The sequence below is a fragment of the Aphidius gifuensis genome, linkage group LG6 (assembly GCF_014905175.1).
Source record: "Aphidius gifuensis isolate YNYX2018 linkage group LG6, ASM1490517v1, whole genome shotgun sequence".
Classification (NCBI taxonomy): Eukaryota; Metazoa; Arthropoda; class Insecta; order Hymenoptera; family Braconidae; genus Aphidius; species Aphidius gifuensis.
Genome location: NC_057793.1, coordinates 7,252,186 through 7,273,316, shown reverse-complemented (window position 1 = coordinate 7,273,316; position 21,131 = coordinate 7,252,186). Strand labels below are relative to the sequence as shown.

General features: G+C 21.0%; 4 protein-coding genes across 6 annotated transcripts in view; 1 reads left to right on the top strand and 3 right to left on the bottom strand.

The window, feature by feature from the left end:
• Positions 1–789: 789 nt before the first annotated feature.
• On the bottom strand, positions 790–3,067 carry LOC122859198 (protein rogdi). 2 transcript variants are annotated; one of them, XM_044162619.1, is made up of 6 exons: positions 2,835–3,067; positions 2,430–2,501; positions 2,233–2,367; positions 1,879–2,157; positions 1,577–1,786; positions 790–1,511 (listed from the first exon to the last, which is right to left on the bottom strand). In XM_044162619.1, exons 1-6 carry the CDS (start codon positions 2,868–2,870, stop codon positions 1,467–1,469), a joined length of 777 nt encoding a protein of 258 aa, XP_044018554.1. In that variant the 5' UTR covers positions 2,871–3,067; the 3' UTR covers positions 790–1,466. The 2 variants fall into 2 exon arrangements, with proteins under 2 accessions (XP_044018554.1, XP_044018555.1); XM_044162620.1 differs by having other exon boundaries at positions 2,669–2,861.
• On the top strand, positions 3,017–4,346 carry LOC122859209 (transcription elongation factor SPT4-A). Of its 2 annotated transcripts, XM_044162633.1 has the most exons (5): positions 3,017–3,115; positions 3,226–3,298; positions 3,374–3,480; positions 3,550–3,605; positions 3,687–3,908. In XM_044162633.1, exons 2-5 carry the CDS (start codon positions 3,236–3,238, stop codon positions 3,803–3,805), a joined length of 345 nt encoding a protein of 114 aa, XP_044018568.1. In that variant the 5' UTR covers positions 3,017–3,115; positions 3,226–3,235; the 3' UTR covers positions 3,806–3,908. The 2 variants fall into 2 exon arrangements, with proteins under 2 accessions (XP_044018568.1, XP_044018567.1); XM_044162632.1 differs by having other exon boundaries at positions 3,108–3,298; positions 3,687–4,346.
• On the bottom strand, positions 4,071–7,446 carry LOC122859173 (hydroxypyruvate reductase). The gene is made up of 6 exons (XM_044162585.1): positions 7,325–7,446; positions 6,652–6,795; positions 5,977–6,128; positions 5,401–5,753; positions 5,100–5,318; positions 4,071–5,034 (listed from the first exon to the last, which is right to left on the bottom strand). The coding sequence occupies exons 2-6, from the start codon at positions 6,784–6,786 to the stop codon at positions 4,358–4,360; spliced, it is 1,536 nt and encodes a 511-aa protein (XP_044018520.1). The 5' UTR covers positions 6,787–6,795; positions 7,325–7,446; the 3' UTR covers positions 4,071–4,357.
• A 5,756-nt stretch (positions 7,447–13,202) lies between these two features.
• LOC122859179 (trissin receptor-like) overlaps positions 13,203–21,131 on the bottom strand; it is a 21,705-nt gene continuing 13,776 nt past the window's right edge. The window contains exon 3 of the mRNA XM_044162593.1: positions 13,203–14,448. Within this exon, the coding sequence (XP_044018528.1) occupies positions 13,346–14,448 (1,103 nt within the window). The 3' untranslated portion in view covers positions 13,203–13,345. The remainder of the gene's footprint in view (positions 14,449–21,131) is intronic.

Sequence of the window (21,131 nt, the reverse complement as noted above, 5' to 3'; positions counted from 1 at the left end):
TGTAATTAATTTAACGACGAGGAAAGACGTATCTATATGCTAAAAAAAAAAGAAAATGAAAATTTAAAAAACCCAAAAAAAAAAATTATATATATATTATACATATTTAAAAACAAAAATTATATAAAAAAAATGAAAATTAAATATATATGCATATAAGTCTATACCAAATGTTAAATGTATAATATATTAATAAATATATATATGTTGTGAATGAATATAAATTAATCCACGTTCCAATGAACGAGCATTTTATTATTTTTCAAACCTTGTTATTTATATTTTAATAATTATTTATTAGTATTGATAGCTATTGCAATTACTTATTACAACTAACCAGTCTTTTTAACATGAGATATCAATTTATTTGTTTGACAAATTTTTATTTAAATTTCTGGTTATTTAGTAAAAAAAATTCGTTCAAATTAGCTAATCGTTACACCCCTCTTTTTTATTGGATTTGTTGAAATTTTCATATTTTTTCATATTCAGTTTTTGGGGTCGGTTAATTTTGATTTCTTGAAATGCACGATCGTTTTTAATTCAATTATTTTTTTTTCTGCGAAAAAAAAAAAAATAAAAACAAATATTGATTATCTATTTTTTAATTTATTAATTAATTTTACGAGGATTTTTAAGGTTTTACAATTTAATAAATTAAATAAACATATTAAACGAACAATTGAATAATTTATTATAACGAACGCTTCAGTGTATTGACTCAAATTATTATCACTAACAAAAACATTATATTATCCATAACATTTATCATTATTATTTTCATGATTATTATTAGTATTATTTCCTCAAAAAGATAAGATATATCTGCAAGTGCTTAAATAAAAAAAAACACCCAGTTATGTAAAATTCCAACTAGGAAGTTGACCCTTTTCAGAGTAAAGATAATAACTTATAACTTTGCTCGCAAGTAAGTGAGAGGAAAGAATTAATTTTAATAATTTTTTTTTCTTTTTTAGAGGGGTCATTATAAAGTATAGGTCAAGTATACGAAGCTGATAATTACCAGCAATTGTTATAATAATAACACGTGTTAATATATTGTAATAGCTAATGATACATATTTTTACTAACAAAAAAAATTGACATGAATAAAACGTATCCGCACAAAGACAATTGTAATAATTACAATTTTTTTACTGTCGGATTTTATTCAAATTTCGAAAATAATTTATCTAAAAAACAGCTTTATAATTATATAATTATTATCTAAAATAATTTATCGCATTAAAGCCCATTATTCAGGCAAATAAATATTCATATTATTCTAAAATACCATAAGTGAGAAAAAAAAAATTGTAATTAAATTTTTTTTTTTTTGGTTACACTATTTCTCTCAAATCTACAAATAATTGATTTAATTTTTTTCAAAAAAAAAATCTTAAAATTCTGCTAGAATTATAAGAAAAAAAATAATAATTTTTATTAATTTTTGTTAAATAAAACATTTAAAAACCAACAGTAAAATCTTTATACTGAGAAAAAACACAGATCTGAAATTGAAAAATAATGATTATCATTTATTATTATAATTTTTTAATTTAAAATATAATATTACCTTGTCTTTTAGCCTTTGACATAATTGCAAAGAAACAGTTAAAAGTACCAATGCATCATTTAACCATGGAATACTACATTCAGCTTGTTGTGAATCATATTTAACACTTCCATGAGTACTTTCAAGCTGATAAACAGCTAATACCAATTTATAACTTTGTATATAAAAGCTTATTGCAAGATTTTCTGGTAAATTTGGATTCAATGATTTCTATATTAAACAATAAACATTAAATATCATTATCAACAACAAAAAATATACCTATTATATATATATATAAAAAATATTGGAAAATAAATTACCATATTACGACTTTTAATAAGATCATCAATGGCTTTTTTTTTTGGTACAATTAGACTAGTACGACTACGTTGAAGACAACCAAGTATATTACCAAGTATATGCATTATTTCATCAGATGTTTTAAAACAATAATGTGGATCAACATTATCAATATGTGCTATTGCTTGTTGTAAATGATTTGCAGCATCTTGTATTTGTTGTAATTTCCATGGATGATCTGTTTGTATACTTGTTTTCATTATTGCATTTGGTTGTCGTTGAATTTTAAATGTAACTTCCTGATAAATACAATTTAATAGGTATATAATTATTTATTAATTTTAGGTATTAATTTATTTTTTATTTATACTTACAGCAGTTGTTATACTATCACCAGTTAATGTTGTTATACATTTAACTTGATCATGATGTCCTGAAAAGACAAATTTATCTGTCTTGTATTGTTGCTCACTTCCAAATAATGGTGATGGAAATGCTTGTGCACATTCCTACAATATTAAATTATGATTATTTTTATTTTAGAATTATTATTATTCAATTTATTAATTACCATCAAGAGACCTCGAAGTTGTACAAGCGAAGAATGCACTTCATCATGAAGAACCCATTCAAATTCTTTTTGCTGTTGAAAAAAAAATTTAAAAAATTAAAACAATTAATTAATCAATTAAATGAAAAGAAAAAAAAAAAAACAATTGATAAGTAAAAATATGTTATTTTTAGATTCTGTCAAAAATTTTGTTATGAAAAAATATATTTTAAAGAGGGGATGGGCACTTGATACATAACCTCGTGATCATGAAATTCTTGTATCATTGTTACATTTATAAATTAATTACAATAATAATTCACCCCAAATAGAGTGAGTTATATTAACAACTATATAATACACTGTCTATGACGTTTAACAAGGTCACTTTGATTAGATAAAACTCGTCAAAGTCAAATTGCTTACGAGATTGTGTGCCTCCTCCTTTTCACTGTCAGCCATTTTGTAAATATTATTGTTGACAGTTTTCTCTCTCTCTCTCTTTTTTATTCTCTTTTTTTTTTTAATTTATATATTGCCAATTGCCATCCTCCACCACTCCAACAATTATTATTATCAATTAAAAAAAATTAAAAACCGTCGATTACCAGTTACAAAAATTTAATAACAACAATCATAGTGACAGTAATAACAATAATACAATTAAAAAAAAAAAAGTCGATTTTTAGTCGAAGGTTCGATTAATCGTAAGTGTATATTTTCTGGCGCAAGTCTTGGAAAAAAAATATATCAATAAACAAAACAAAAAGAGTAATAAACAAGTTTGAAATTATTAATTGTTTAATTTTAATAATAGAACAATAAATATGGAAACTCTTCCAAAAGATTTAAAAGGACTCAGAGCATGTTTAAATTGTTCTTTGATAAAGGTAATGAAAAGAATAAAACATAACCTCTTTTAAAATTAATATTTATAAACAAATAATAATATTAATGTTTTTCAGACTGTTGATCAATTTGAAATAGATGGTTGTGACAATTGTGATGGATTTTTACATATGAAAAATAATAGAGAAAACGTTACTGAATGTACAAGTTCAAATTTTGATGGGTAAATTATTGTTTATCATCATTGTTTATCATTAATATTTACTATTTATATTGATGTTAATATTTTCAGAATGATTGCAGTTATGAGCCCTGAAGATAGTTGGGTTGCCAAGTGGCAAAGAATAAGTAAAATAATTATTAAAATTAAATTATATTAGGTATATTATTCTTGTTGTTAATATTATTAAATTATTTATTGATATTTAGGTACATTAAAAAAAGGTATTTATGCAATATCAGTGTCAGGAAGACTTCGTCAAAGTGAAATAAGAGAAATAAAAAAACGAGGATTTGTTTACAGATCAAGAGACACTAGTCAACGTTAATAAGTAAACAAAATCATCAACATTTAAACATTTGGCTTTTAAAAAACACGATAAAGTATGAAATTAATAATAATACCTATTATAAAAATAAATTAAAATATTTAATAAATAATTGACTGTTTATTTTTTATGAATTAATGAATTTTTTTTTCTCAATTACAACTTAGACAATTGAGATTTTTTATAACATTAATCATTGAGCAAAACATTATAACAATAAATAAATAATCATTGAATTTTTGGTTTAATAAAAAATATAAAAAACTATTTTATTAATCAACGTATTTTTATTAATCAGTGATACAAAATTACATAAATTATTATCCAAATTTGATTGTCAATCAGTACTTTAATATTAGCCATTAAAATAATAGTGAAAATATAAAATTTAACTGATGTTATTGGAAATGAAAAATGATTGTGAAATACTGAAATTAATTATATAAAACAAAAAGATATATCGCAACGCTAAATTAATAAACGATTGAAAAAAATAAAAAAACAATAATGTAAATTATAGAAAGGAAAAAAAAAAAAAAAGTAAAATATTTTTTAATAACTTGTGATACCAGGAATAATAATATCAACATCTTGATTTGTTTCAATTGCAAGCCAATTACCACTGGCATTGAAACTATTAATATTAATATTTTTAGCTGTAAATTCATTGACAATTGTTGCAAGATCTTGTGGTCCATTTCCATGATAAATTGATATAAAATCTCTCAGTACAATTCCATTATTAAATACATTATCATCAATTGATAATAAATAACTTTCATTGTTACGTACTGTTCCACGTATTTCATATTGTCCAATTTTAACAACAACATAATTATTATCACCATTGACATATAATTCTTTAATATCAATGCCAATATCTTTAGCAAGTGTTGATGCATTAACAAGATTTAAACCATTTTTAGTTTGTCCACTTAATACACCAACAAGTACAGCAGTATGAATGAATTTTTTATTTTTCAATTCATCACCAACAATGTGACTTTCAATTTTAGCATTTATATTTTTTTTAACAAAACGTGCTGCTAATTTACCAAGTTTTTTTGATAATTCAATCCATGGTCCATTATCACCAGACATTGCTGCTGATAATATTGGTGCATTAACTATTCCAGTGACACTGTATTTATCTGTTTTACCAGATATTGCTAAAAATTGTTCAGCAATTTCAACAGCAACACGTTGTTGTGCTTCAGCAGTTGATGCACCTTTAAAAATAAAATAAAGTTGTTATATATAATTAATATTTTTAAATTAATAAAGTTATATTTACCAAGATGAGGTGTAGCAATGACACTTGGATGTTGAATAAGTTCTAATGTTATTTTATTTTTAGGTGGTTCTTCCATAAATACATCAAGTGCAGCACCACCACAATGTCCAGATTTAATTGAATTTAAAAGTGCTTCTTCATCAACAATTCCACCACGTGCAACATTTATTATTTTAACTCCTTTTTTACATTTAGAAAGAGTTGTTGCATTAATAAGATCTGTGATGATGAAAAAAAAACAATTAAAAATTCAAGTTTTAAAGAAAATTAAAAAGAGTTTAAAATTAATGAGGTCACTTACTACGTGTTTGTGGAATAAGTGGTGTATGAACAGTTATGTAATCAGCAATTGGCCAAATTTCATCAAGATTTAATTTAAGAGCACCAACACTTGCTGCTGCTTCTTGACTCAATACTGGATCAAAACATACTATTTTCATTCCAAATGATTGCATTCTATGTGCAACTTCACGTCCAATTCTTCCAAAACCAAGTACAGCTAATGTTTTATCTGATAATTCAAAACCAGAATATAATTTTCTATCCCATCTTCCTTCTTTCATTGATGCTGCTGCTTGTGAAACATTTCTTGCAAGTGATGATATTAATGCACATGTTAATTCACATGCACTTATACTGTTACCACCTGGAGTACTAAAAAATAAATAAATAAATAAATAAATAAATAAATCAATCAAAAGCAAATGATAATAAATTGATAACAAATTGAAAGAAATATTAATGATAAAAAAAAACAAAAATAAAGCCATTTAAAAAGTTAAACAACAGTTATAAACAAAACAAATAATAAACAATATTTTTATATAAATAATATTGTGTTTTCTTTTTTTAAATAATTAAATAAATATATACATACTTTAAAACGACAATTCCTTTGCGTGTTGCAGCATCAAGGTCGATGTTATCAACACCAGTACCAGCTCGTCCAACAACACGTAAATTTGAAGCTGCAGCAAGTATTTCAGCAGTGACTTTTGTTTCTGATCGTACAATAAGACCGTCATGTTTCTAAAACAATTGAAAATTAAATTATTATTAAACATGACAATAGCTACTATCATTTAATTAAATCAATCAATTTTTCATCAATAGTTTGGCTACAACAACAACAACAGTACGTTAATAAATTATTTTGTTAAATTTAAAAATAGATATAAGCTATATTTATTGATAAAAAAAAAATAAAAATAAAATGTAAACTGGTACGACGACCCATGCTAACATTATAACCGGTTGTAACTGGAATTTATAAATCTTGAATAATTAAATAAAAATAATAAAAACAAATTTAAAAAAAATTAAATTGATAATATGAGTCGTTTGAATTGCATGAGATATTATTTTTTTTTTCTAATTTTTTTTAACTCTACAGTTTGTGCTGTTGAGTTGTCTGGTAGTGTCTTTTTTTATAATTAGATTGTCTGAATATGACTCCCGCATTGTGTCACCCACACACACAGTGTTATAATTGAATAAATAAAAAAATATTTTTTTAAATTAAATATAATTGATGTTTTATTATATTAATTACCTGAATTTCTTGGATCAATTCATCTTTTGGTAGCTTGTATTTTGTTGTAACTGGTACGCCATAACTTGCAAGCAATGCACCACATGATTCATCAACTGGATCACTTATCAATACACTTCTCAAATTAATTGACATTTTATTTATCTGTTAAACAAACAAAAACAAATTAATAATAATAAATATTTGTTTTATTATTACAACTGTTATATATTATTTTTTCGTCTCGAATTTTATTTTTTATTTATTTTTTTTGTAAATAAACAAATTTTATAAAATATTAAAATTAATAAAAATAATTATTCAAATTATTATTCAGATTATAATTAAAATTTCAATTATTTTATGATAATTCAATACAAACAAACAACATTAAAAAAATCCGATGTAATAATTGTTTTTGTCTGTCTTATATTGGATTCAAAATATTAATTTGATCAATTTTTTCTTAATTAAAATTTGATTAATTTTTACGATCTAACAATATGAAAATATTTTTTATAACTAATTGTTTGATTTTACAATATTTGTGTATTTTTTTTTTTTACATAGAAGCTTTAGAAGAATAGTTAATTAATTTTTTTAATGTTGACAATTTTTTAAATTGTTATTAATGTTTTGTTAATTAATTTAATAATTTAATAGGTAATAATTTTATAGTTAGATAATTACTTACTTATTAATTTGACAATATATTTAATATTTAATAATTTTTAAGTATTGTTATTTGTTACTTTGAGATGAGTTTGACAAACGCTTTGGAGTAACTGATGATTCCACAGCCAGTTTCAATTCTTATAGGACCATGACGTGTCAACACTCCCACTGTGTCGATAATACAGTTAATAAATATATTTATAAATATTTTTTTTTTTTTTTACATTACTCATTTATTAATAATAATATTATTATTTATAATAAATAATTTAAATAACAAACTGTTTTTTATTTAAAAAATAAATTACAAAAAAAAATTTTTCTTTTTTATTAAAAAATATTTATACAAATTTAATTATTTATCTTTTAAAAATATTAATTCAATCACGTCATTTTATAATCAAATTACAATATCCTTGAGATAATTTAATTATAAATTTTTTAAATAATTAAATACAGTTATTAAATTTTATTAAAAAAAGAAAAAAAATTTTTAAAAAACAAAAAAAATATATTTATTAATAATTAGTAATAATAATTGAAAAAAAATTTTTTTAAGTAACTTTTTTGTTTCATTTATTAATAATTATTAATATAATTCAATTGTAAAATATTTAATTACATAATACAAGTATAAATATTTTTTTATTAAATTTTTTATCAGAGGTCATCTTGGATATCTAAAATGATGCAAATTTTGCTGGGGGTCTATTCATAAAATAACGTCAATAACAATTATTATTATTATTATAAATTTCATAATTTTCTTGTCAATAAATTGTTTTTATTTATAATTATTTGTTATTGGTGATGATATTATTTTATTTCATCGTTCAAGTATGCCAAGTGATAAGACAACTTTTTTAATTTTACAAACCATATATTGTTAACGTAATTGTTAATTTATTATTAACAACGTCAAATGTCTTTCAAATAATATTATTTATTTATCAATAATTTGATAAAATATTACAACACGTATTTGTGCTTTTTTTTTTAATCCCCAGCAACGATGATGATGTATTTATCTTGTCATGTAGGAAAACTTTTTATGATGCAATATAAAGTTTTGATAAATCCAAAATTATTATTTCTTTTACTTTTTGATTTTATTTTTTTTTTATTCCTTCAGGATATCATAATTTTACTCGTTTTGATGTTGGTAAATTTGCCAGAAATATATATTAGAAAAATAAAAAAAAAAAGGGAAAAACTGACGAGACAATTTCCTTATTTTTTCTTTTTTTTTTTTTGATTGGCATTTGGGGAGATATTGTAGATCAATAGCCGAAAAAAAAAATACTATCAGTTTGTATATTGCTTTGTGATTGAGATAAGAAATGTTTTATCAAAATTGATGTTTTTTTTTGTATAGATTGTATAGAAAACCTCAATCTTACACAAAGATTATCCCTTCTTTTTTTATTTTATCATTTTTATCAATCTTGTTTATTTTATATTTGATTTTTTGAGCTTTAAAGATTATTTTTGTTTTTTTTTAAATAATTAAAATTGTTATCTTTAAATGAAATTTCCAATGACCACCAGTTGATTGTGTAAATAAAATTTAAAAATATATTTAATCTTTAATTATAAAAGCTGTACTAAATTTTTAATAAAGAAAAAAAACAAAAAATGTTTTTATGTTGGTTTTTTTTTTGCGGTATCAAAAATATGTATTTTTTTTATTAAAAAAAAAAATGTTTAATCTCATTTTCATGTAGTGAATAGAAAAAACAAGAAGGAAATAAAAAAAAAAAAAAAATTAAATTAAATTCCGAGTAAGTATAAAATGTTTTCATTCGTTTAATCAAAACATAAGAAAATTTCGTAAACCAGGGTTATCATACCACGGGGCAAAAAGCTGGCTGGTGGTATAAAAAAAAAAAAAATAAAATACCAGAGTTAACTGGTTTTTAAACGACAATCTCAAGACCCCACTTGACAAGAAGAAAAAATAATAACCATATTAAAAATTAGATAGAAAAAGAAAGAAAAAAAAAAAGAATTTTAATAAAATTAAAAAAATTAAAAATTGATAAGTTTAAAACAAAGTAAAATATTACAGATATAACAATAAAATTATAACACAATTTTAATATTAAAAAAAAGAAAAAATATATATATCAGACAGACATTGATACAGCTTAATCATTGTCTTACTTAAAATGAGGAAAAAAAAAAAACAATGATGATAATTACGAGCTGTTTGTATAAATCAAGAATGACTAAGCTGAAAAATTAATCTCACAGTTAAAAATTTATAAAAATAAAAAAATAATATTCTAAATTGTTTAAAGTAATAATAATAAAATTACGATAAAAAAAAAGGAGAAGAAAAAATAGTTCCGGGGTACTTTTTGTGTACTTATGTTAATTTAATATTTCCATTATCAGCATCCGGTATTTTTGAGTGGATTTAAGTCCATTTGAATGATTAATTAACTATAATATTATTCTAATGGATAATCAAAGTTTGTATAATAAATTTATCTTTGATAAATAAAATAAATAAATATATAAACTGGTAATATGAAAATAATAACGTGCTAATTTTATAATACTGCGCAAAGTTTATGTAAATAATTATATTCATACTGGTGATTTATTTAATTGTAGTTAAATCGAAAGTATTAGTTTGTATAAACTAAATTTATTATAATTATAAAGATTAGAAATTTCAACTCAATTGTTATTAGAGAAAAAGAGCCCAAATGAATTTTATCTATTCTAAAATAAACAAAAAAAATAGTAAAATAAAAAAATTCGTTTACTTGAAAATAAAAATAATTGAAAAAATAAAAAACCCATTATAAAAACGTGAATTTAGAGCTTTTCAATTGCTTTGAAATAGACGTGAAAAATATGCATGAAAGGGTTGTACATTTTCACGATTGACATACAATCGATTTTGTCGATGCACAAAAAAAAAATAAAACCAAAAAATTATCAACGAATAAAGTAAAAGAAGAAAATAATAATAAAAAATTATAAATAATCAGCTAACAAGAATTATGCATTATGAAGAAGAAAAATTTAATTTTAAATTTCCGGAAATTAATTTTTTTTTTCTATGACTTTTAGGTTTAAAGTTTTTACTCGTATATTTTTATTGAAAAAAAAATAAAAAGTATTATCATGACAAAATACTGAGAAAATTATTTTTTTTATGATAATAATTTATTTATATTTTAAATTTATTATGAAAAATAATATTATAAAAATAAATTAAATATGAAATTTAATCTGTCCAAAAAAAAATTACTCATTTATATATTTTAATTTAATGTTTTTTATTTTATATTTTTTTGAATAAATTATTAACAATAATATTTGATATAATTAATATTTTTAAAAAAAATTTCTTTTTAATAGTGTAATTTATGCTTTAATTTATAAGAAATAAAAAAAAAAAATATATTAAATATTTTAATTAAAATTTTCATAATGTAAATTTAATAACTAAAGTTTTTTTCTTTTTTATTTATTTACTTGTTTTTTCCAATTAATTACTTTTACTGGCATATTTCAGTCTTAACTATATATCTCGTTAATTTGAATATTCAATATTCATTTTACACTTTATATTTTTTAGCCATCTTTGTCGACTTTTTTTTTATAATAAAATGAATAGAAATTTATTAATAATATTCTCTTTGTTAAAATATCATATATTTAATTAACAATAATTTTATATACACACCCACACAAACATATTATATTGTATTCGTAAAATTTTAATTATTTTCCATGTTATTTCGATGTATTATATCTTTTTTACCTTTTCATATAATAATATACATGTTTTTTTTAATTAATAATAATAGCGTTAACAATATTTTATTATATTAAAATTTATATTCTTATTATAAACTTTAGTTTTTTAATTATTTATGAAAAAAGCATTGAAATTTTATCGTATCAAAATATTTTTGAATATTTTTATCATCATATTATTCGAATAAACTTGATGAGAAAAAATAAATATTATTATTCATTTTATTTATTGTTAAGTCTATATATATTTTTCATCTGTACAATAAAAATTTTTATGTTTATTTTTATAATGATATTCGAAATACAATAGATTTTTAAAGAAGCCTGTACTTTTTTTTCGAGAGAGAAAAAGAAAGAAATATATTCCCTTAAATTTTTGATCATCCCTATTTCGATATATTATCATTGTTTGATTTATTTTTATCGTCTCAACGAGATACTACGATCCAACAAGCATTGAGTGGAATTGTTATACAAGAGCATGAATTTTCCAGGCAATTCTTTTATTTTTTATTTTTCCTGACGGTTTGTTTGTAAACCCTGAAAATCTCAGCTTTTATTTTACTAGTACTATAAATATTATCAAGCCAAATATCTCATATATATTTTCATCGTTTTTTGAACTTGTTTGAATTCATTTTCAAAAAATAAAATATAAATAAACATCTTCAAAATGTATCAATTTTTTTTATTTCATTTTTTTTTTTTTTTTATCGTATTTTTTAGTATCAAGTTAGTTATTAATATTTATACAGTGACATATGGAAAACCATTGGATTATTTCAATCTTTCTAGTGGTCTAATAAATAATATATATTTTTTAAAATTTAAATTTTATTGTACTTATTGATAGTGAGCGCGCATTTGAGTGAATACTCGCTGTTTGAATAAAAAGCTTAGCATAAATTTCTGATCTATAAAATCGATATAATATATTCAAAGTATCAATTTTATTTTTTTTCTCAATACTATTCATGTAGACACATCATTCACGCTTAATAAAAAAATTATAATTTTATTTTTTAACCCAACAAAAAAATAGAATAACTTGAATAGTTTAAAAATTTTTACAAATATATTTTTCATATTTTAAAATAAACAATAAATATCTGGTTCATAGTTAAATAGTTTAATAATAATTAATTCATGACTATTGATAAACAGAAAAATAAAATAAATAAATATAAATGTGACTAGCATAAAACATCAACCCTTGGATATCAAATGAATATGAAAGAAAAAAAAATAATAACAGATCATTAATTTTTTTTTTGAGGCATTATGATGAGACAGAAAAAGCTGTAATAACAGTTTGCCAGAATTATATTAAGGGTGATAATTGATAAGGAAACAAAAAAAAAGAATAATAATAATACCAAAATGAAATTAATATCAAGTTATTATTTTTATCTATGGACAAAAAGAAAAGAAAAAAATAAAAAAAAAAAACAATGACCAAGGATAATTAAAATTATGAGGATGAATAAAATGAAATTTTACAATTATTTTTTCATATTTAATTTGTTTTAAAATTCTACAAAGTGTTGAATAATATTTTTAATTTATTTTAAAATATTATTTTTTAATTTTAAGTAGGCCAACGTGTTGACATCAGTATTTTTAATTAAATTTAATTTGTATTTAATAATCAGCTCGTATTATTATTCAGACACAAAATATCATTTTATAAATTTAATTTTAAATATTTTCATTGTTTGATATACTATCATATCGTGTTTGACTGTAATAAATATATATTTATCATTTTTTTAATGATCATTTAACGATTGTATGCTAAAAATAAACCACCAAAATTTAAAAATTAAATAGAGATATATAAAAAATTATACACATTGAGCTTGCAAGCTCGAAAAAAAATTTAAAAATCCAAGTTGTACAAATATAATTTCCCCAATAATAAATATAAAATTAATTTTCATTTCAGTGTAAATATAATAAAAAGATATTAAATAAAATTATCAATTTAATTTGCCTGAGGAAATCAATTTAAATCTGAAAAATAAAAGTAAATAAAAAAATATACAAAATTATTCAATACATATTGATTGATAATAAATATATTTTTCATTTATAAATTCAAATAAATAATGACATATTAATTCAACAAATAAATAAATACTTTATTAACTATTTTTTATTAATTTTTTCATATTACCAAAATTAAAATGTCATTTGACAATAAATTGATATAAATATTACACACACACAAATATAATATAATATAATAAATATGTATAATAATTCAAGTATTACTTTTAATAAATGTATTTTGTCGTGTAATAGTTTGTGTTGTAACTGGACTATCATGTGCTGAGCTTAATCTAACAACTGAACTATGTGGTATAATTGTATGATTACGTCCATTATCAAATCTCAATACATCACCAGTAATATAACCCATTCTAAATCTTCCTGGATTACGTTTATCAATTGTAAATAATTCTTTCATAGCACGACGAAAATTACGTGATAAAAATGCATATAATAATGGATTTAAACATGAATTCATATATGATATTAAAAATGTTGATACAGTTAATATTGTACTAAAATTTGAACTAAAATTATAACTTGGATCCCAGTGTAACCAAAATATACGTATTTGTTGTGGTAAATTACATATTGCAAATATAAATACAACAGCAACTAACATTTTAATAACACCACGTCTTGCACGTAATATATTTTTACTTGATGAATTAACATGATTTATTCTATGACTATTATTATTTGATTTATTATTATTATTATTATGACTATTATTATTTTTATTAATAATACCATTTGTACAAAATGCTGAACTACTTTTCCATAGACCAATTGCAATACGTGTATATAATATTGTCATTAGTAGTAATGGTAATAAATATAGTATTATTAAATTAACAGCATCAAATATATTTTTATTATTTTTTTTAATATTTGGTATACATATTATATCAATACTACCACTATTTAATTCATGATGTATTGTATCAACATATATAAAACGTGGTGATGCATATACTGCTGCAAATATCCATACAATCATGACAATTATACGTAGTCTTCCACGTGTTAATATTGAACGACATTTTATTGGATGTACTATTGCAAGATAACGTTCAATACAAACTAATACTAGTATCATAATACTTGCTGTGTATGATAGAGCATGTACAAACATATATAATTTACAAAAAAAACTACCAAGTAACCAGCTATTCATTATGTAATTTGTTAATGTTTGATATACACAAAATATACCAACACAAAGATCAGCAACAGCTAAATTTGCTAAAAAAAAATTTGTCACTCCTCTCATACGTTTTGAGTAGATTACCACTAGGATGACTATTAAATTACCTGTAAACAGAAAAAATTTATTTATTAGCTTGGTATTGTTATTATTTTTTTTTTAAATTAATTAGAATATTTTTTTTGTTGAGAAAATTTAATAGTGTGTAAGATTTTATTGCTACGGATTTTTTTTTAAATGGAATTTTAAAAGAATATTAAATGATGGGGTTGAGGGGATAATTGATGACTTGATGGGGGTTAAAAAAAAGCTAAGAAATTAAACCATCAAGTGTGTATAATTAAAATAAATAATTGTCGGGGGAATTATTTATAAAAAACTCGGTATTAATGTTGAGCTTTTAATCTTTTTTATATTTTTTTTTGTGTTTTTTTTTGTAATTATTTAAAAGGAAAAAAAATTATTTAAAATTATATTTGAGTATAAATACTGGTCATTATTTGTATAGTTTAATAAATTTAAAAAATGCAAAAATAAAAATATTATATTAAACGTTATGTAAATATTATAAAAAATATTTTTTTTTTAAATATAAATTTTATGTATAAATGCACAATGCAATAATGAAAACTAATATAAATTTATATATTATTTATTTAGCCTTCAAATATTTCAATACATTTGAAAAATAAAAAAATATATTTTAAATTTTATTGTTATATTTTTATATACATTTTTTCTTATATTGATAAAAATTTTTTTTTAGTTCAGTATTGTAATGTTCTTTTGGAAGAACAGACTACATATGGAAAATTTAAAAATGAAGATGAAAATAATTGTCATTATTATTGTTTTTTCAATAATAATTATTGATAATGTACAGAGTTATTCAGAAGAATCTGGAGGTGTTGTTAAAAATCGTCAGAAACGTAATCCTCCTGAAGTTGTGTGAGTACATAATTTAAATTTAAATTTATATTTTCAAAAAAATAATTTGTGCTTTAATAAATTTTATAGATCGAACTTTGTATTTAATCCAACACTTCAACAAATATCTCTATTTAAAACGGCGTTAATTTTATGGGAAAGTCAAGCAATGAAATTAAAAATTAAAAACACCCAATTTTCGACAGAATTTTTCGAAAATTTTCAACCACCAATAGTAGAAGAAAAAAAATTAATGAGTAATATATTTCAAGCAATTGAAAGCTTAGAGTTGCCTTTTACTATCAAGGATGATTTGTTGTATATTACTCGACTAATTGGAAATGAACTACTTAATTATTTATGGAAAATTCGTTATTCATTGGGAAAAACTAATAGACGACATCCATTATTTGATGATTACGTTGACAATATTAAATGGACAGATGATAAAAAAATTGATAAAATAAATACCTTGAAAGCTGTTACGGAAAGTATCAATAAAAAAAGGATATCATCTCAAAATATTGATCATAAATTTATATTTTTCCAAGCTTGTTTATGTTGTGATGCCAAAACTGTTGAGGAAATATGGAAAATATTTTTATCTTTGGATAAAACAGAGGTGAGAAACCTAGTAACTTCTGTACAAGAACATCAAAGAAATTTTTATTCTATCGATGGATTTGATGCGACAATAATATTTTACTGGATAAATACATATTTAAAATTGCAACGGTCAAATTCAAACTCTCACATTGTAACGATACAAAGTCTTTTACGGAATAACAAGAGATTTTTTTTAACTAAAAATGTTGAAAAATTAAGATATTTTCTTTTACAATTAAATTTGGAACAAACGGAAAAAGATAATTATATTGTCGATTTTTTATTGCTTCAAGGTCAAGGTGATTTACAAATATCAGATGATAATTTTGTATTTTTAATGCAACAATTGAGTGAAGAAAAAAGAGTTGAATATTTTAAAAATAATCGTGATTTTTCACTGGAACATTTAATTGATTCTTGGCCATGGCAATATTTATTTCTTGAAGTATTTAAAACAAGTTTAGTTGTATCAAATACACCAAATGAAAATGAAGATAATTTGAATGTAATAAGTTGTACTGATTGTGAAAATATATTAAAAAAGATATTGGAAAAAATTGATGATGAGTATAATGAATTTGGAAATTATAAACTGGCAAGTTTATGGATGCTTGGAGATTTCTGGTTTGATTATAAAAAAAATTTTACTGGAGGATTAATAACAGCATGCTGGTCATTATCTTTTGATGTAAAATTTAAAATTCGAACTGTCTTGATGATCATGACAAATTGGAATGTCAAGGCAATCGAACCAACAACAATTCGAGAAGAAATTATCCAAGAATGTCAAATTTTGGCTAATAATTTTTATGAATTAAAACAATACAATTTTTTGTATAATATTGCTGAAAAAATTATGAAAACTCAAGAGAAAAGACAATTTTTTTTGGCGAATATACAGCTACTTAATATATGCCGTGATTTTATTATCAATGGTGATAAATATAATGAAATTGATCGTCTTATTGAGTGGAAATACGGAGCTGATACAAAACAACGAGTAAATTTTAAAAACTCTATAAACTGGATTTCTATTGTTGATGATATTAAATCGAATAATAATATTCACAGTGTTATTATTGATAAATTTCGTTTACTATTTAAATGGCTAAATTTTCCGAAAAAATTAACGGAGAAATTATATAAATACATTGATAAATATTTAGATAATAAATCTAAACCTGCAGTTGATTGGAAAAAATTTCATAAACATATTGCAAAAGTTGAATTAAAAATACGTAAATGTAATAAAAAAAATTCAAATAAATAACATATTATATATTTAAAAAAAAAAAAATAATATTAATAACAATGTAAATTCCATTTAACAGGAAATAAATAAAAATTTAAATTTATAAAAATAAAATATTGAAAAAAAAACATGTAAATGCGTATAAGAAAAAAAATAAAAATTTAATGTGAAAAAATAAACTTTAAAAACTATATATATTTTATTATTATTAACAAATGCATTTTATATTTTTAAAATGAAATAAAGAATTATTTGAAATTTAATGTATACATTTTAAGGACAATATAAAAATATTAAAAAATATTTCAAGACCAGATTTTATGTACTTCACGCATGCAACATTATATAAAAAACAATCGTAAATAAATTTTCATTGTTAAAAGCCTTTGAATATTTAAATAAAAAAAATATTTTAAATATTTATTTGTTGAGGAAAATGAAAATTATTATTATTTTCCTATTGAAAATTTAAAATTCTAAATTGATAATCTCAATGAATATAAGCAAGTTTTTTTGAAAATAAATTTGAAAATAATTGAGAGTAGAAATTGGTAGATGATTATACAGTTAAAAGTTATTCACAATTGGTTGAATTAAATAAAACTAATCCAACTGTCTCCAGTCACCAGCTACGCTTCAAGTTAACTTTTAATTTGTTGCAAAAGAATCTTTCTTGATTTACCATATTGAGGTTTTCTCAATTATTCTCTTATTTTAAAAATGAAAAAAAAAAAAAAGTAACTTTATAAATTTTTTTATTTCATTATACCATTACTCATTTTTTTTTTTTTTTTTTCTTTTTATTATTCAAACTTTTCATTTGACATTTTTATAAGAAAAAAAATATCAAGGATAAATTTAATATTTATACGTAAATAAATTTTTAAATAAAGTTAATAAATTAATTAACTTTAAGTTTAAAAATTAATTAATAATATTATTTTTCTTTTTTCAATTTAAAAAAATTATTAAAACTCTTTTTTTAGATTTTAATGATTTATGTTTATTTTCTTTTTTTATTATACTATTTTTTCTTTTACATTTATTTATATTTTTGTTTGTTGTCATTTTTTTAAATGTATTTTTTATATGAAAAAAAATGTAGAGCCAAGACCTGAGGGAAAAAAAATTATAATAAATATCCTACAAAAAAAAAAAAAAAAAGAAACACTGTTTCCAGTTTATTATCATCATGATCTAGTTTTTTCTTTTTTTGAGATAATAAAAATCTATTTGAATGAAGAGATAAATATTTGAGTTAATAAATAATATCATCATGAAATTATCTTAATTATAGATTGAACAATGACCGTTGATTAAGTCCAATTGTTAATTGATGGTCAATGAAGGTATTGAATTTACAATCAAGCACTTTCTCATTGTCTTTGTGAATTCTTGAAAGGATCAAAGACTCACCAATGATTAAAAATCTTAATAAAAAAAAAAATTTAAAGTTACTTTAAATAAACAGATAAATAAATAAATAGATTTTTATTTAGTTTTTATTGGGTTTTAATTTAATCAGTGTTATTTTATTTTTATATTTTGTATTTTAATACAAATTAATAGTGAAATACCTATTAAAAATAAACGAGATTAAATAATATAATATATTTTTATATGGAAGTTTAAGAAAAAACGAAAAAAAAGTTATTAAATTTTATAGAGAAAAAAAAATTTTGATGGTAACATTGTAAAAATATCTTTAATATTCTTTGAAAATTTGAACTTTGAATTTTTTTTATTGCTTTCAGTTGATTCGATTTAAAAATTCAATAAACGTATGGTTTATTCTTCAAACTCACTAACATTTCGATAGAATCCATTTTATTTTATTTTTCATTTCAATGTATATTAGAGTCAATTTTCAATTTTTACTATTGAAATATAATATTGAATAAAACCAATGTACAATTGGTCGATTATATTTTTTTTGTCTTGCCCCGTAAAATTTTCATTTTTAAATTCAAATTCAGAGTTAAATTATCATAAAAATGCAGATGAATAATAAAAAATTAATTTAAAGTATTAAAATTAAATTAATATATTATAATTTTTTAAAAAACTTTTTCCATAAATTATATGAATAAAATTAAATGAAAAATTTTTAAAAAAGTTTATATTAAATGATTTTTTTGATATATAATTAAAAATAAATTCTTCACGACATTTTTTAAAATTTAATAATTAATTATATGGCTTGTTATAAAATAAATTTTATTGATGGATAGTTAGCTAATAAATAGTACCTCTTGAAATTTATTTAAAAAAAAAATTAAAAAACCTTTTTAACACGAATAATTGAAATAATTTATCATGGAATGACAAAATAATAGTATTGTAATTTCGTTGAATTAACTGCAATCAAAGTTGTGGAATTTGTACAATGAAACCATATGAAATAGATCAATAGATAACAAAGCATTGGAATATACATTTTGCTATTTGTGATTAGTTTGCTTTAAACTCAATCAACAAATGTTTAAAAGGCATCTCGACTAAATGTCGCATCATTTAAATATCATCCTGAACAGAAATTCATTGGTCCAATCAACGCCAAGTTAAATATTCTGATTAATAATTTTTCCAAAAATTAAAAATGCTTTTATCAACAATACTGCATCTGAATTACATCATAGAAATATTTCCAAGTCAAACCATCAAATTATGACGTCACAATCTAGGACACATGCAAATAAAGCCAATTGAACGGACGCATATTTTTTTTGTTTTTCATTTAATTATTTGACAGCAAACGTAAAGCTGAAAAGAGAACGCCCCATATTATTGAATTTTCCATTTTAATTATTTGACAGCAAACGTAAAGCTGGAAAATTATGAAAATTTGTGAATATATAAAACAAAACCCTCTGAATATTATCCATATTATGAATTTTCAACTGAAACGTTGGTTGTTGAGTAAATAAATACGGTAGGTCAAACGCTTATAGTACAGTTATTATTATCAATATTATTATACATAACAAGTTTAAAATAACAAAAAATAAAATTATAGATGCAAATTTAAAAGGATACTTGATACAAAATAATAAACGTTATCACAATTTAATTTTTTATTTTATTTTAAATTGCATCTTATTACTCGTTATATCAGTCAAATCTACTTGATTATTTTCATCCAATAAACTTTAACGAGTTACAAGTTACTATATAGATATACTCAACGTCTCATTAAAAAAACTTTTCATTTATTTTTTTAAATCAATAAATCAAAAAAAAAAAAAGAATACATTTTAAATTACAAAAAAAAAATACACATATATTTTTAATGTTATTTCAATTTACGTAAAAATTCAGCACGATTTAAAGTTAAAAAAAAATATATATACATTTATATAAATTCAAGTTTATTAGAAATAAAATAATGATATAAAAAGTTCTTAAAAGTTTGACAAATAAGTTACTAAAATGTTTTTTTACCAAGAGAGACGATTAAACTTTTTCAAGAATAATATGAAAAAATAAAATATATATCCTTGTCTTTCGTATGTTATTCATTTTTCCTTTTCAAATATTGCTGTATTATTAAAGAAAGAAAAATTTTTAAAGTACTTTCCGATTGGTTACAGCTTACTGAATGAAATTATTATGAAAATTTAATCAAGTATACAATAAAATATAAAATATGAAAGTAAAAAAAAAAATTCCTTGTCAGAAAGTTGAACATTGTTATTTGTCACCCTTAAAATTTAATTGTTTTTTCCCTTCTCTTTTAGTATTTCCCTTATTTTTTTATTCAATAAAATTAATATTATATTTTTCAATCAATATATTAAAACTTTTATAAATTTTTTTTCAATCAATCGATAAGCTTTAGTTTATTTTTATAAAATATTTTTTTTCTATTTATTTTATGACAAGAATATTTTTAATATAAATATCCTATTTGATTCGTGACATTTCTTTTATTTTTTTTAATATAAAATATCGCTCTCCCTTGTATAAATTTCCAATTCAAAAACTTGTCGTGTAAAACAAGTGTGT